The sequence below is a fragment of the Aedes albopictus genome, chromosome 2, assembly GCF_035046485.1.
Source record: "Aedes albopictus strain Foshan chromosome 2, AalbF5, whole genome shotgun sequence".
Classification (NCBI taxonomy): domain Eukaryota; kingdom Metazoa; phylum Arthropoda; class Insecta; order Diptera; family Culicidae; genus Aedes; species Aedes albopictus.
The window spans coordinates 414,895,119-414,912,019 of record NC_085137.1 but is presented as its reverse complement, the minus strand read 5'-3'; the positions used below and the strand labels follow the sequence as shown (position 1 = coordinate 414,912,019).

At 39.5% G+C, this 16,901-nt stretch overlaps 1 protein-coding gene across 6 annotated transcripts in view; it reads left to right on the top strand.

Annotated features, from left to right (window-relative positions):
- LOC109426825 (protein encore) overlaps positions 1–16,901 on the top strand; it is a 739,407-nt gene that overhangs the window by 167,922 nt on the left and 554,584 nt on the right. For 5 of the 6 annotated variants that reach the window (XM_062853486.1, XM_062853489.1, XM_062853490.1 and 2 more), the window contains one exon: positions 11,489–12,150. In XM_062853486.1, coding sequence (XP_062709470.1) covers positions 11,575–12,150 — 576 coding nt within the window. In that variant the 5' untranslated portion in view covers positions 11,489–11,574. Of the gene's footprint in view, positions 1–11,488; positions 12,151–16,901 lie in introns of those variants that run through there. The other variant, XM_062853485.1, reaches the window with a different exon arrangement.

The following is a 16,901-nucleotide window of genomic DNA, read 5'->3' as shown; positions in this document are numbered from 1 at the left end:
TACGTGTGCCGCTACAACCCTATCGAAAAAAAAAAAACTCTGCTGGACTTCACCGCTATGCGGCATTTGTCTATATTTTTTTTGTTCAATTACGTTATCTCTTTGGGACTTCCATTGAAAGAAGCAACTGTATTAAGATCTAGGCGTTCAGCTGGACAGTAAGCCGTCCCTTCAGCAGCACACATCGTATGCTATCGAAAAAGCGTCCTCTGCTTTCTGTCTGGAAAGAATTCACCTACATCTATTTCCTAAAGCAGCTGTATTGCTCTCTGGTGCGCTCAAGTCAGAGTGTTGTTCGCCGGTATGAAATGTGTGCCCGTGCCCTGTACATCTCAGATGTGTTGACATCAAGGAGCGATTGTCCGGTTTTGCTGAACAATATCCAACTGCATGTGCAGAGTAGAGCTCTACGAAACCACAGGTTTCTGCAAATTTCTATCCGTCGCACGAACCATGCCGCTTACGAATCCCTTAGTGGTCTTCTTAGACTTAGCTTCGACTTTCACTTGTCAAGAGCAGTAATTAGGAATAATTTTAAATTGATTAAGCCTTTTGATAGTAATTGATAAATAAACAAATAAACTAAGCTCGTAAAAATCTGAATTTTCCTTCGCGACAATCACATTTCTGTCATTGTCAATGTTTATACAACGAACGTTTCAACTTGTCAGTATTGTTGCACTTGAAACATGCCCATAGGATAACGTTTCGCATGTCCAGATGAAATGTGATATGTTATGAAACCTCTTGAAATGAAATGAACATCATTCGGCATTCATTATGTATTTAACAACATAGAACTTAAAAGCTTTCAAAATTCAAAACTTGGTCTTAGATAAAAGATTGGCCATTCCAAAGCAATTATTTCAAACATGCTAGATCTTCTCTTGCGTGGCCGTCTCGAACAGAATACCTCTCATGCACAGCCACTCGGGACATCATTTCATGCATGGTCTGAACAATCTTCGGAGGTAGATCATCTTCAGTTCATGGCCTTTCCAAACATGCAACATGCTCAACACGTAAATTCGTCTTTCTCATTTTATGCGTGGTCGTCCCGATCAACACGTGAAACCGTCCTCTTCTGAAGCATAACTCCTGCGATGCATGGCCATCCCGAACAATAAACAACAGCCTTTTATGCGTGGTCATCCCGATCAACACGCAAATTTGTATTCATCTGTAACAGAACACCTTCAATGCAAAACAACTTGCTAAGCTTTTCATGCGTGGTCATCCCGATCAACACGCAAATTCGACTTCCGCTGACTCATAGGCAGAATTCTTTGAATGCATGGTCATCCCGAGCAACATGCAATACTCTTTCATGCGTGGTCATCCCGATCAACACACGAAATGCTTCCTTTGAGACAGAATACCTTCAATGCACGGTCATCCCGAACAACATGCAACACCCTTTCATGCGTGGTCATCCCGATCAACACGCAAATTCGACTTCCGCTGACTCATAGGCAGAATTCTTTGAATGCATGGTCATCCCGAGCAACATGCAATACTCTTTCGTGCGTGGTCATCCCGATCAACACACGAAATGCTTCCTTTGAGACAGAACACCTTCAATGCATGGTCATCCCGAACAACATGCAACAGTCACTCATGCTTGGTCATCTCGATCAGCAAGCGAATCCGTATTTCTTAGGATCATAATATGTTCGAAACATGATAATCCCGAACAATATGCAGAATCTCTTCATACGTGGTCGCCTAGACAGAATACTCTGCACGCATTGTCATTCCGAATAACATGCAACATCCCATCATGCATTCGCATCAAACCTTTCCTGAAATATACCAAACAGCCATCGGAGTGTGCACTCTGTCAGCTGGCGGCACTATCATTACAAAACATATGCCAAAATGGTAACAAACAAGCCACACTAATCGCTAAACTGGGATCCTCGCGACAACCATATCTACCTATGCATTGTCAGCCTGTACAGCATCTCATTCTCCATAGAACAAATAACTCCGAATAGAGCTCAGGAATGGCGGCATATATCACAGAGATTGAAATTTCACAAACTTAGGCACCTCATGCATTAAAAAGTTATTACCGAAGTGTATTCACAACAGTGCCTGCATTTATCAAATTACAATCATCTCTACCTACGCTTAGTGGCTCCAGCATCGTTGCTTTGTAATTGTTTCTATAACCCAAGCGTCACTCTCTGAAACTCATACGATGAAAACCTTACTACATCACTGACTGCTGAACTTCAATCACGTACTGATGTTCAAAGGCGACTGTTCAATTTCAACTGTTATGTCCAATTCAAAAACAATAATCATTACAGATACTGCACGCCACGCAACCGAAACAAACACAATGCATTGATAAGAAGCAAAATTTCAACATCTGCAATCCTAAAACCACGAAGTCATTTCCAATTTCGCAAATTCAAATTTAAATTCGTCAGCTCACCCTAAAGATCATATTCTCAGTTTAGTTGATAATCGGAGTTTTATTGCGTTTATCGCGACTCTATCGCGTTTTATGCAAGTCACTGTAATGATCAATCCTATTCGAATATCTTCCTCAAAAGGCAATCCAAAAGTATTCATTAGTAGTAAATGTACTCAACCCAAAACGTATTTTTAATAAATACAGGATAACTCGTGGCAACCCACTATAGTGGTAATCACGTTCAAATGTATGCGTGCCTTTTTTGTAGATGTAGTTGTGAAACTGCGAGGAAAACAGTTTTACCCAATTTGATTGGGTAATATTTTCATATGCAATTTGAATAGCCTTTAAATTTGCGTGCACTTTTGTGTGAGGAAAAACTCGCGCTAGTGTTCGTGTGTTGAAATGTCACTTATCTCTATTGACTATTCAATAACATTAATGCTTTGACAATTCAGTTGATAGTCATAAAAAAACGACTACATGCCGAACGAACTGGCCGTGTCCATAAAGAGAGTAAACACACAATGCCATCTTTAATTATGTATCCCTCTGTGCCTTCTGTTACAGCCTCAATGCCACCGCAACACTCAAAAATTTAAAAGATCAACGATTAAGGTGATTTATACATATTACATGGTACCGAACATGCGACACTGAAAACGAATGTCAGGATTCACCTTTGCTAAATCGTCAAGTTCACAGTGTAAACTAGGGTGCATTCAAGTTATAAAGAACTGCAAACACACCACTGCATTCTGCTTCGAAGTCTCGACAGGCTTCATGTATATTTTCAAAATTCATCTATGTTTCAAAGAGTCATTTTCCGAGACGTTTCGTATCACCTGATCGCTTATTTTATGAACAAAAACTTGACAGGAGGCCGCGACATAAGCCAATCCAAATGTCTGTGTGGTAGTGATTTGTGTTCAAAATTCTCCCGTACAGTCAGGTTTTTTTTTTGGATAGGCCTGCATCAGGTTTCGTGAGACATTTTTTTGACAACTTAATAGCCCGTGAATGTCAATATCAATATCAACACTGCTGTCGTTTCGTTAAACAGACTATAATCAGACAAACACAATAATACCATTGCAGTTCATTCTGCTGTGAGCAGGGTTGTTCTTACGATGCCACGAAGCATTTGTAGATCTAAACAACGCTCATGGAGAAATCAGCTTAGTCGAAAATACAAACTTCACAACTAAGAACAAAGCGGCCCTCTTCAATTATGTATCGTACATCTATGGTTTCGAACTACTTGGGCACCCGCGTCAATTCACGGCACCTCATAGAAAAACAAATCAAAATATTTCTTACCGCATATTTTCTAAAACCACTTCCGTGGGTTATCGTCTCCCGCAACATTTTCGCAACGGGATCCACAGTCAATTAGCTACACGTTCACTCTGAAGCCGCACAAGTGCTTAAAACAATCATCACACGCAGGCGACTGCACTTCGTCAGCACAAAGATGGGTGCCGAAGTGATTTCCCATTTGATTTTGCTGGAAGTTCGGCACTGGTGCCGAGAATTGGTACTGGAAAAGGTGCAGTAAACTCGCTCAACTTTCCGGCAGAAAATCTTCGCAACAATCACTGTTAATAAGTTCACGCAATAAGATATTTGATTCAGATGAAAGAGGTGAACGAAAACGGTCGTTTAGTTGTGAATTTAGCTAATAAACAATTTTGTTTACCTGTGGTGCCGGAAATGGGGTCGAAAACCCTATACATGCAGCAAACAGACCAAATTTTCAAAACAAGACGGCTGCTCGTTCTTATTTGACAGCCATCCCCAAACCTTGGTTGCAAGCTGCGCAACACATTGAAAATTCTCATCCACTGCTCTCATAAAATTAATAATTTCTAATTGCACTGATCCCACTTAGACTAGTGGCTCGGACACCAAAATCTCGTCCAAAATCATCATGTTCCCAAAATCGGCGAACTTAAACCGAGTAACACATTCCTCTCCTTTTGTCAACAAACTTCAATGCCGGATCACTGTTCCAGAAACAACCAAAACAAACATCAACTTACCCAACATTTCCGTCGTTTCCGTCAATCATCAAGGCCACGGTACAAAAGAAAACACACACACAGCACTCATAAAGGCGGCCTACTTTAATTTCTCCACTTTCCACTTTCCTGCTCAAAATGAAAACTTTGTTTCGGCACCATCGCGAATTTTGAATCTACCGGGTGGCTCTCACCAGATTTAACTTTCGCGAGTTTGTTTTGCTGCTCTACGGAACAACAAAACCTGGCAGGATCGCCATTGTGGGAGTCTGGAATACCGCTCGCTAGTGAGAACCACCCAGCATGACTGCAACGCGGATTACTTCCGTAACTTCCGATGCGTCCGTACCGGCTGATGGACACACGAACAAAGAGGACGTGGAACGGTGTTGCTGCTGCACGGTGACTGCCGCATCGTGCGACTGCATGAGTGTGTGTACATCCGTCTGTCAGTTCGGGGATAACACGCAGATCGCGTTACACATCAAATGTGGATGAATCATAAAGCAGCCCATGCCACACAACTTCCCTAGGTAATTTGCGTTGTTCCTGAGATATAGGGTCTGGGACCATTTGGGCAGGAGCACCTATTTTGGGCACTTGCTGCTATAACTCAGTCAATTTCAAGCCGATTGTACATGGCTGGATACTATGCGTATCTGATCGTGTCTCAAAAATCAAATCGATCGGTTGAAAATTGACATTGGAAATTGGTTGAAAAAACAGACGTAACACCTAGAACAATTTTCGTGAAAATCCATCGCCTAGTTCACACTACCATCACCTGGTGGAAATGTTTCACGATACACTGCATTGTGCAATATCGTCAACAGAAGGCACTAGTGTGAAACGTCAAACGCATAGAAAAACGATGCGCGCACCTCTGGTTGTGAAAACTACAACCACAGACAAACAGACGTATCACTTGGAACAAAATGGGATTAAAATCATCTTCACGAAAACATAATCGCCCAATGCTAATTACACTGTGATTCGCAAATCCACTGAGTAGATGCCGGTAGTGAGCAAACGTCAAATAGGAGCGAAAACGATGCGAGCGCCGTGAGCGACCGATTTACGAACTACAGTATATTTTAGTTATTCGTTAAAAAGGGAAACGATGGGAAGTGAGTAGAGTGAGACGTCTGTTTGTCTGTGCTACAACTATGAAGGTTTGAAAAAATCGGTCAAGGCACGTTATGCCTCAAAAATTTTGGTCGTTGACAGAAGTTCGCGACTTTCGTTTTATTTTGTAAACTTGTGTAGTTAGCAATAAATAAATAGGTTTATTGCAAAAGATGAGGATAAATTGTTAAAATATAAAATGTATCTATTGTGAAATTTATTTCAATTGTCATTTTATTCATTACAATAATGTGGTCATGTCATTTTTATTGGAAACATCTAGTTTACACGAAAGTTTTCGTAAATAGGAAGCATTAAACGTGTCTGCGTCCTTAAAAAAAAAATAGATGACACCAAATAAAAACAAATGATTTCTGTTTTTTGTACATATCGAGCATATTTGGCAACACTGCATGAGTATGAGCATAGATGGCAACACAATTCATGATTGCTACTCCGTGATTGGTCGCAGCGAATGATTATCGCTTTAGTTTGTGTGTTTGCTTGTCAGCGACGACAGCAGCCACTTCGATCACTCACCAGCATTCTTCACCATTCGCCATTCATTCATTCGCTTGCGATCCAAACTGCGACGAACGGCAACGAATATCCAAGTCAAGCAACTTCCGCATGGCTTCCCACTGGTGATGGGGTTGTTCAAAATCAAACGTTAAACCTAACGTCGGAAGTAGTACGCTGGACAGCGGACCTGGCCCTCTATCCAGCGCACTGTGTCCGACGTACATCCGACACAAGGTAAGGGAGAAAAATCGATGTGTGAAGAATTAGCTTAAGTTAAAATTCACGAATAAAAAGAAATAAAAAAAAGGAAAAACCGATTTTCGCGTGACAAAAATTCCGATTTTCAACTGCACGAACAATAAAGGACATGATTATTCTGAGATCCCCTCATAGGGGTGATGCATCCACAGTAAGAGTAAACGCAATACTAAGCACCCCCACACTTATTGTTGCGTTTCCGTAAAAATCAATCAAAAGATATTTTGACAGGGATTTTTATAAGAAGGTGAACCTTCGAATATAAAATAAAATACTGAAGTCTGAGCTACCAGTTGCGCGACGATGCGTAGTATCTAATATTATCTAATTCCAAAGGATATCATACTTCATATTTTATCATATTTCACATTTTCAGGTTCAGCTTCTGAAATTAGCTGTGGGTCATTGAATGTAGTTATATCGAAATGACATTTTCAGCACTATATATTTTATGTCGATGTTGCCAAATGTATTAATCCTAAATGAAAAAGAAATACTTTTGGCTTGTTAATTAGATTTCTTTCTAAAGTTCTCATAAAATTAAGATTTCTACAATAAATATTACATATTTGGCAGCACTTCCGTTCAGATAACGTTAAAATATATGAAATTTGTTTAGAATTGATTATCTCAATAGATACATTTATTTAGTTCAACACGTTATGCTAGTCCATTACGATAGCTTCTTAATTGATGAACTGGCAACACTGTCACATTTTTTTAATCCTCATTATACTTGATATAGTTCAAACCAGCACAAAAAATCTTTATATGGAATTGAACAATGTTTTTTTTTGCGAAATTTATAAACTGCACCTGATTTTATATGATATTTTGTATGAAAAAAATGAATATCTTTTCTTAAAAACGCTATATCTCAGGAACAACGCAAATTACTTTGGAAAGTAAAGCTTTTCGATCGAAAAACGTCTGATAAACACGATGGAATCAAAAATTTTAAAATCAAAATATTACTCTTAGAAAAAATCATGTAAATTTTAGTTCACTTGGATGCACATAAAAGGAGCGGCCCGTTTCACTTAAATTTACGTCTTCTAGTACAAATAAAGTCGAGCTAGCAATCGCTAGAATCGAATCGCCAGATAAAACATGAAAGTAAAATATATTGTAAAATGCTTACCTGGATTCGAACACTGATCTTCTGATTGAGAGGCAATCATTATACCTCTCGGCTGTATCACCGAGTTGGAAGATAGATGATAAATGTGGAACTGTTTCTACCTACCCGGTCAGATAGGTTTGTTGACATTTTGTGCAGCCAACTCGAGTTTACATAATGAATGTAAAATTGAGTTAAATTTGCCGTTCAGTCATAGAATGTTTACGTACGTTGATGGTTTACGTCACGTGTAAATTCATAATTCTTTAAGAGTGTAGTAACAGGTAGTGAGCGATTCTCGAACTAAATGGTTTTCTAGATAAACCTTTCATTTTTCTGAGCGATTTAGCCAAACACACACTCTTAAAAAATTAGGAATTTACACGTGACGTAAACCATCAACGTACGTAAACATTTCATGACTGAATGGCAAATTTGACTCAATTTTACATTCACCATGTAAGTTCGAGTTGGTTGCACAAGATGTCAACAAACCCATCTGACCAGATAGGTAGAAACAGTTTTACATTTATCGTTTGTCTCACAACTTGGTGATACAGCCGAGGGGTATAGTACGTGCGTCTCAATTAGCGGACCAGAGTTCGAATCCAGTTCATTATTTTACTTACATATGTTTTATCTCTCGCTTCGGCTCTAGCGATTGCTAGCTCGACTTTATTTGTGATAGAAGACGTAAATTTGTGTCAAACGGGCCGCTCCTTTTATGTGCATCCAAGTGAACTTAAATTTACATGATTTTTTCTAAGAGTGCAGTATCCTTCAAAGCGGTCCAGAATGCGGATATACATACTACGTTCAGACCAAAAATTGTGAAATTCCAGATTTTATATAAATGGCGGTCTGAGAGAATAATCGCTGATTAAATTTCAGTAAAAAGAGTAAAAGTCGATTTCCAGTTGTAGCTCAAAAACTGTTCTGCTTAGCATATTTTAGTAGCACGGCATTGAAATTAGCACATGGTCGTGCAAAACAAATTTTAATCATTGATGGAAGTACACATCTTTCGTTATATTTTGTAAACTTGTATACACACTTCGAAAAAATCTTGTAATTTTGTGTCATATAAGTCCGACATATAAAAGCAACACATTTGACGCAAAATTGTGTGCGATCTTATTTTTACAGGAAACGGAAAATGTTTAACTCATGTAATTTTACCGCAACTGCTCAGCGCGTCGGCTGCTTGTATACATGATTGAGAACTTGATTGAGAACTGTGCTATTTATAGCACCGCATATTGAAACAAAAAAAAATACAAAAATTTCCATCCGGGAATCGAACTTCGATCCTCAGAGTGTCAGTTTTCGATTTTGCTCTCTCGGTTGACTCACCACGTTGAAGAGATGGCAATCGAAGATGAACAACTTCTACCATAAACGAACTTGCCAGTTCGGCTGTCGCGTCGTCACTGCTGGCGTGTATGTATGTACTGAGACAGCCGTCATCGCAGCCAAGCAGACAAAGCCGCCTTCTGATTGTCTGAGCTTGGCTGTTTTCGTTTACCACTGCATCGGCTGATGGCAACGGATTGTCATTTCCAGGTTTGTGGCTCAACTCGGTGTTAAATTTATGAGCGGTTTTCATGCTGTTTCACCTTCGTAATAAACAAATTTCCAATCGACTGCAGTCTTCATCTGATTTTGTAAGGTGCTGTTCGACAGTTCAACATCAATAATCATTATGTTTCTGTAACATATCGCGTAAATTTACAGCATAGAGAACTAAATTATCAGTTCTGTGGTTTAAAATTATGGCTGGAAGAGCTCAAACAAGATAAACTTAATACGTACGTCACAGGAAGTGTAAAAATGTGGCACATTTATGTTTATGTCAAAGCTTTTTCAGGCAGTTCGATCAATTGTGTCACTATTAAAATTGAGATTAGTACGGTAAAATTTACAGCTGAAAAGTGTATGTGCAAAGCGTACAGCGCCTGAAATTATACTACACTGTGAACTAATGGCTTCTGTGTGCTGCATTCAATATGCGCAAGAATGCAGATGTATAACTGTTGTTCCTTTTCCAGCCCGATTGATGGTTCATTAGGAGTTGTCGTTCCACGATGTCTAAGTATCCGATCCCTTAAAGTCATGGCTCAGAAGAGGGTCAATATCAGTTGCTCTCTGGGGATGTGAATTAAATCCATAACCGCTTATGAAACGAATGTTTGATCTCATAAAATGATATTAGTAGGGTGTAAGGGTTGTTAATGGATAATCTAGCGGTATAACTAAAATCTACAATATTTGAGGCAAGCTCTCAGCCAACAGAGCGATATCCGAAGGGGCCATCGATATAATAATTATTGAACTATGAAACTACCTGTTAAACGCATATAGATTAAACGAAACAAAGTTTAACTTTTACAATACAACTTTTAGAAGATGCAATTGTGGGAAAGCTTTAATCGCAACAACTTAAAACTGTGTACCGTCGATGGGGGTGACAATGGGTCTGGGGGGTGAGATTGGGTCAAAACGGAGAAACATAAAATTTGAAATAACTCGTCAACTATCGCTTATTTATATTGAAAACTTTATATTATTTCAAAGAGGAGATGTTTTTAAACGTCATGATGCAGAATAAGATGTTTAGCAATAATCGTTTTTTGTTAAAATTGTGACTAAACTTATGTGATGAAACTACTAGTAAATCACTCTGAAAAAATATCTCCTTCGCAATGTTCCACTCAAGCACCTAACCATAAATTTTCTTATAAGTAGTTAGCTGTAGGTATAACCTGGTTGATGTAACGAAAAAAGTGGGCTGTCAATGCACTTTTTATTTAAAAATTCAATATTTTCGACCCTATGTCTAAATATTAAGAATGGGGGTGAAATTGGGTCAAGCAAGTTATCGCATGCACATAACCTTAACTAAAAATTCAACTTGTTATCCAGTCCCCATTTGACTTCAAAGTGGTGCCATGTTTACCGTATCTTCATAAAAGCACGCTTTTTTCGAAAATATGTCGAAGAAGCGTCAAGCGAGTGTGTTCATACGTTTAGTGCCTAAAATCATTTATAAAAATACACCCTTGCGTTTGGACAGCTCCTCTAATCATCATCTAGCCTTTAGTGTACTGCATATTCGTTTAAATGTTATTGCGAGAGAGGGTCTAATAATGTGAAATGTTGTATAACATAATATTTGAACGACCCTCTATCTTGAGAGGCCAATGATCATGTACATAAGAGTTTATAACGGAGGGCTTGGTTAAACATTTCTTATGCAGTATACTAAAAATATCATTTTTTTTCAATCAATCTTTCAATGCGTCCCTCCCTCATTGTAATCTTCCTCCCTCCTCTCTTGGAGGTTGAAACTTTAAATGAGGATGATTATGATGGCTAAAAATGGCGATACAACATACAAACGGTATTTTATCAAATTTCAACCATTTTTTCGGTTGTATCAGCCCTTTTAGGTGGATTTATCATCTTTTAAAATTACCTACATTTTTATTCGTCATGGTTACATTGTATTTTAAATAGATTTACTAGATATGATCAATAAAATTAACTTATATTCTTAGATAGGTGACTTCGAATACTTTGACCCATTCTCACCCCCTCTAAGGGGTGAGATTGGGTCAATTTTCAATCATTTGTAGTTTAGTAAGTAATTCATATAATGTGATACTTTCTTGCTAAACTTCCATTACCATATACAAGAGTATATATACCAAATAAAAAGTTATTCCGACTTAAATTGCATTTGTTATTTAACAAACAATCTTTGAGTATCCTTTTTTGACCCATTCTCACCCCCAACGACGGTACACTAAATATTTCTAAATGCTTTTTATGCACTAATTATTACATAAGCACCGCTTCAAGGTCACTTGTGCTCATACTGCCTTTAAAAAAAATAAAACCAAACCTCAATTCGACTCTCCGCCCATCCAACAACACTATCATCGTGTTAATAAATGTGCTCATCTGTTATCTTTTTTCTTTTCTTTTTCTCTTCTCTTGTTTCTTTCTCGGTTGCAGATATTTTCCTTTCATTAACCAATAAGAAACATACCGCTAGCAAGCAAAAGAAAAGCAAGAAAAGCAAACGCCACTCCTCGCAGAACATGAGTACAGGCCCCGCACAAGTCGCCGTCGTCTTACCGAACAATAACAACAACTGCAGCAACAGTATCGGCAACAAAGCACCATCCGTCTCCACCGGTAGTAGTGGCATTGGCAGTGCTTCAGTAGTCACAGCAGCAGCACCACCACAACCACCTTCATCATCACCATCATCATCCGCACCGAGCACCTCCACGAACACCACCACCATCACATCAACCAACTGGCAGTCTTGTCCGTCGTCACCAACCGAATCGTCGTCGCCATCGGCAACTTGCCATAGTAGCACTAACAACAACAACGGTTGTAATATGGCAACCGTAGCGGCGGCGGCGGCGGCATCAGCGGCAACGACAACGGCGGCAGTCAGTTCGGTTATTGCGTCACCAGTGTCACCCGCGTTGTCTAGTAGTAGTACAAATGCACAGAAGCAGGAGCTTACAACATCGTTGGCGACGGGGTCAGCGACGGCAGTGGATCATCCATCGAGCCAAGTGACATCGGCGGCACCACCCACTTCAACGGCGACGTTGGCGGATCCACTCAATCGACCGACCAGCCTCGGCGGCAGACAACGGGTATGTGTGTTGTTGTTTCTTCGATTAATAGTAGCTTTCCATATCGCCATATTCTCACGTGTGTCCTTGAACTTATGGGGTCGTCGGGGGGCTCATTAAGTGTTTGCTGGATTTTCCAGCACGTATCAAGTGACTTACAGTTCCATCATTTGGCCGTGAATATTTAATAGTCCCTTGCGGGGGCAACCGACGAAAGATATGATCCTCCTGGGAACCGTAGCTTTTCTCCATCGAAAAAGGTGCACATCTGTCGTCCGAAAACGTTTCGTCTTTATCGTCGACCGAGCATAAACTAAGCTACACGTGTGAACCACTTTACTCACGTGAAGGGGTCGGTACCATTCCCAAAATGTTGCCCGTCAAGACCTTCATCAGCACGATCGCCACTCTGCTACGTCTGTCTGTTTCAATTGAGGAGCTGTCATTTCTTTTTCTTGTTGATGATACACGAAATTTGCACCTGCTGAATAAATGGAGCTGAAGAATTCGTTTACGGGTCGGTCATTTCCACACATGAATTGTAAACGCGACCAATTGAATCGGGTTGATTTATTCATGTTTCATTAGATCTGAGATGTGCTGCAATAAAATGGTACTGCGACATGTACTTCGAGTTTCAGAATACAAAGAGCTAACAAAAACCATTATTTACTCAACAAATGAACTGCCGTGAATTACTAGTCAGTCCCATCTGCATTTTGGGCAAAATTTAGTTAATGACAGTTTTCGATCTTTCCTTCCGGTGTAACGAGTTGCAAAAAGTTGATTTTTTCAGCACGAGTCGTACATTTATCCAACGAGGCTTGTCGAGTTGGATAAATACGAAGAGTGCTGAAAAATCGAGTTTTGCAACGAGTTCCATACAAAATTTTATGCAATGATTTTTCATTATACAACTCATATGGGTTGCATAATATTCATAATGCAACTCAAATGAGTTGCATAATGAACCTTATGCTACTATTTTTCATTATGCAACTCAATTCAGTTGCATAATGAACCAATGCGGAAAAGTTGGTCATTATGATACCGAAATGAGCAATATAAAATAGAAATTATGATACTGAATTGCATCAAAATATATAATTTGTTCAGTAAAATAAAATAAAAACAAGTCAGATTGTCCCATATTGAAAAGTAATCGCAAGTCATTACGATCTTGTCTACCCTGCAGTACAAAAGCGAACACTGTATTAGCCAGTTTTATATTTTTCGCAGTTTCGTATTAACGTTTGAAACGATTGTGAAAATTTCATACCTAATGATCGCAGAAGATTTCAAGTCATTGCGATTTTTTACAGTTTTACATAGCAATTGAATTTAAAAAGTTCAGGTCGGCGTCGGTGGTGTAGTGACAAGCGTGGTTGCCTCTCACCCCAGTCGGTCGGGGTTCAATTCCCGTCGACGCCGATGGGATCTTCTGAGACATAAAATCCGTGATCATGCCTTCCCTCGGATAGGAAGTAAAGCCGTAGGTCCCGGCCCATGTGTTGTTGGGTTCGATAAGTAGGGTCCCCAGGTGTGGTGGCTGTCTTCCTGGGGCGTCGGAATTTAAGGCTTAGCTCCTAGACCCAGCCGACGTAAAACACAACTAGCGCCGAACGGTGCTAGTTGGCCAGAAACAAAGAAAAAGAAAAGGAAAGTTCAGATTCCATTTTCTCAATGCCTACTTTTTACAGATGGGAATGACTTGCGATTCAGGGCAGTGAATAGATAGTAAGCCAAATTAACCTCACTAGACAGAGAAAAACTTATTTGAACAGTAACCAACAAATCTATTCAGTATTTTGCTTCTATTATTGTTCCACACGCTTTCAGACAATCGAAGCATCCATCAAATGAGAAGTGTTTCCTAGTCAATATAGAGTGTCCCATTAAAGAATTTTAGAAATACAGAGAATTTGCAAATTGCTAAAGAGAATTTCCAGCTAAACGCACGAATCGTGTATCTTTTTCAATTCAAATGAAATTTTGCTCATGTACGACCTTCTATATGAAAATGCTTTCATGATATTTATATTATTGTTCTGCTTATTTATAAAAAGGGCATGGAAAAGGGTGTATACATTTTTTCGTCCACATTTGCCAAACAGAATAATCAAATGCTTTCTAACCATTTTTCTCATTTTTTCATTTTTCCATCGTTTTTTAAAGAAAAGCAGAAGGAAACAATTTCTTTATATTTTTTTATGTCAAAAATAGATCCCACTTACAATTTACAATAATGTTTTTAATACATATTTTTTGGGGCTGTTCAGGCTCGCTTGGAAGTTAGCTATCAGTGTTAACTTCTTTTCCCGATCAGAGCCTAGATAGCTGTGTAGTGTCGGTAGCGGTTGTCTCAATTGGCTAAGAATAACACTATGGACCGCCTGATCCAGTGGTAAGAGCAGTGCACGGTGTCAAAATTTTGATTATTATCGAACTTTCATGTACCTCGCATTTTTCTTCATAGAATGAAGAATGTAATGTATAAATACAAAATTTGAAAATATTCTATCAGGGAAAATTTGAGTTAACTGAGTTTTTGGCTATTTTCCATACTAAAAATCAATAATTACTATTTTAGTCCAAAAAACGTCCCATACAAAATGTATGGAAAAATTTTCGCCGATGAAATAATTTCTAGTTTTCCGATTATGAATATGTATATAGCCCAAATACTAATCATTTTCGAAGAAAAATCCGAGGTACATGAATGTTCGATAATAATCGAAATTTTGACATCGTGCAGTGTTGGTAAAAACCCAAATTCTCAAATCTCAGGGTTGAGTTGTTTCACGCGCGATTCTTGACTCGCCAATCTCACCGCCGATAAAATCATGCATGTGTTAACTGGTGATTTCACTCATTGTTTTATTTCTTGGTGTTGTTATTATTTACATCGAAGTTTTTAGGATTCCATGATAGAACAAAAGCATATCTAGCGTACAACAACATTGAATGTCGTTCCAATTGATTTGAATTCGTTTTACAAGCAAATGAGATTTTGGCGTTTGACTCGTGAGAGCGAGATTTTGCATGAAAAACTCGCGCGTTAGAAAACGATTCAGAATCGCGTGCGAGTTTGCTCACGCAGGAGCGGCTCATGAGTGTGCCTTGAGTGTGAGTTTACCAACACTGGGTAAGAGTTCACTAAACAGGTGACCCTAGTTCATGGTGTTATGCGGCTTTATGCTTACCGTACCAAGGAATGAATGGTTAGGGGGATCTAATAAAAAACCTAACCACAAACGGAGCCTGTGAAGAATTAGGGCGTCCTCCACAGTACTGCGCTAACCGGAGCAATTTGTCAAATTTCTCAAACCGACGAGACTCAAACCGGAGTCTCAAATTAGAGGCTAAATGAGGGCGGGGTTATTCAAATGTTGTAGATAGCATACATTAGTACCTATATGGGTTCGCTTAGTGCGTTTTCGTAATTGGCGTTTTTCAAATGACCGATAAGGTTTGTCGTTCATGTTTCCTTTTTGTGCTGTGATTGTGAATCGTTTGGGTAGTGGCTACGGCTAGGAAAACTTAGATCAATTTTCAGCGTAAAATGCGTGCGTCCCAAATGAAGGATAACGTGCCTCTAGAGCCGGTGTTCTGATACCTGATAGCTAATATCAAAAATAGATCCTACTTAAAATTTACAATAAAATTTTTTTCATATTTTTTCGTACATCCAAGTGTAGAATAATCATTAGTTGGAATACATAAAAATGAAAATTTAGGAAACATTTTTTCTCACATCCAACCAGAAAGGGTTAACCAAGAGACCAGTATAAACCGAAACATATTACTCTCGTTATTGAGTGTACCAGTACAAGTTCAAACCATCTAAATCATAACAAATTTACAATTTTTCCATCAATTTACATTCTGTTTCCATTTGTAACGAAAGCTTTTTGCACGTAACAGCTGCAGTTTTAGCGCCACTCTCCTTTGGAGAGACTGCAGTTGCCTTTTTATGGAGGCCCGGCTTGAGACACTCGTTTGGGCGGGTCAATAGGGCTCAAACAGTCGTCCACCTCAGCGTAACCAACAGACCAACAAAAATATTTGTGAAACTATTGAAACTAATATGAATGAAAAAATAGAAAACTCAATATCGTAGCAAAAATTCAGCAAAAAGATCCCAAACACCCAGAGTGAAGGCGTTAAAAGTCCATCTCGTTCAACTAAACCTTTAAAACGTACTTTTTAACATTATTCTATATTCTAGCTTATCGATTTCCCTATGTGACGTCACTTTCTACATCGAGTTCTTCGAGCTCATTGGGTTTAGAAAAAAAAAAACAGTTTAGATCTGACCTGGTATCCTTTTTGGCGTAGAGAACCGGAAGCAGCAACCGGGGTGGTGTAGCACGTTGATGCTGAGCAGCATGAAGCGGTGGTGAGAACGTTGCAGATGGCGTTGTGATCGAGAACGCCGCGGCCAATAACGATGATAGCGTGGCGGCAAAGCTGGCAGATGGTGGTGGATCTCGATCTGCAGTCGGGCATCGATCAGCGGGCACCATACATCCGACTGAACGAGCGTGGCACGTGTCCTCACGTACGGGCGACGATTTCTAGACGGCCGTCGCCGTATCTGTGCCGCGATGGCAAAAGCAGTGTGAACCCCTGGTTGACGATGCGGGCAGTCACAACTGGCGAGTGGAGCTGTGGAACACGTGGCGCTGGCAGGTATGCAACCTGCACGACGAAACGAGCTGCGGAATGCTGTGGGATAACTCCGTTTCCTATGTTGACCACCAGAGGCGTGG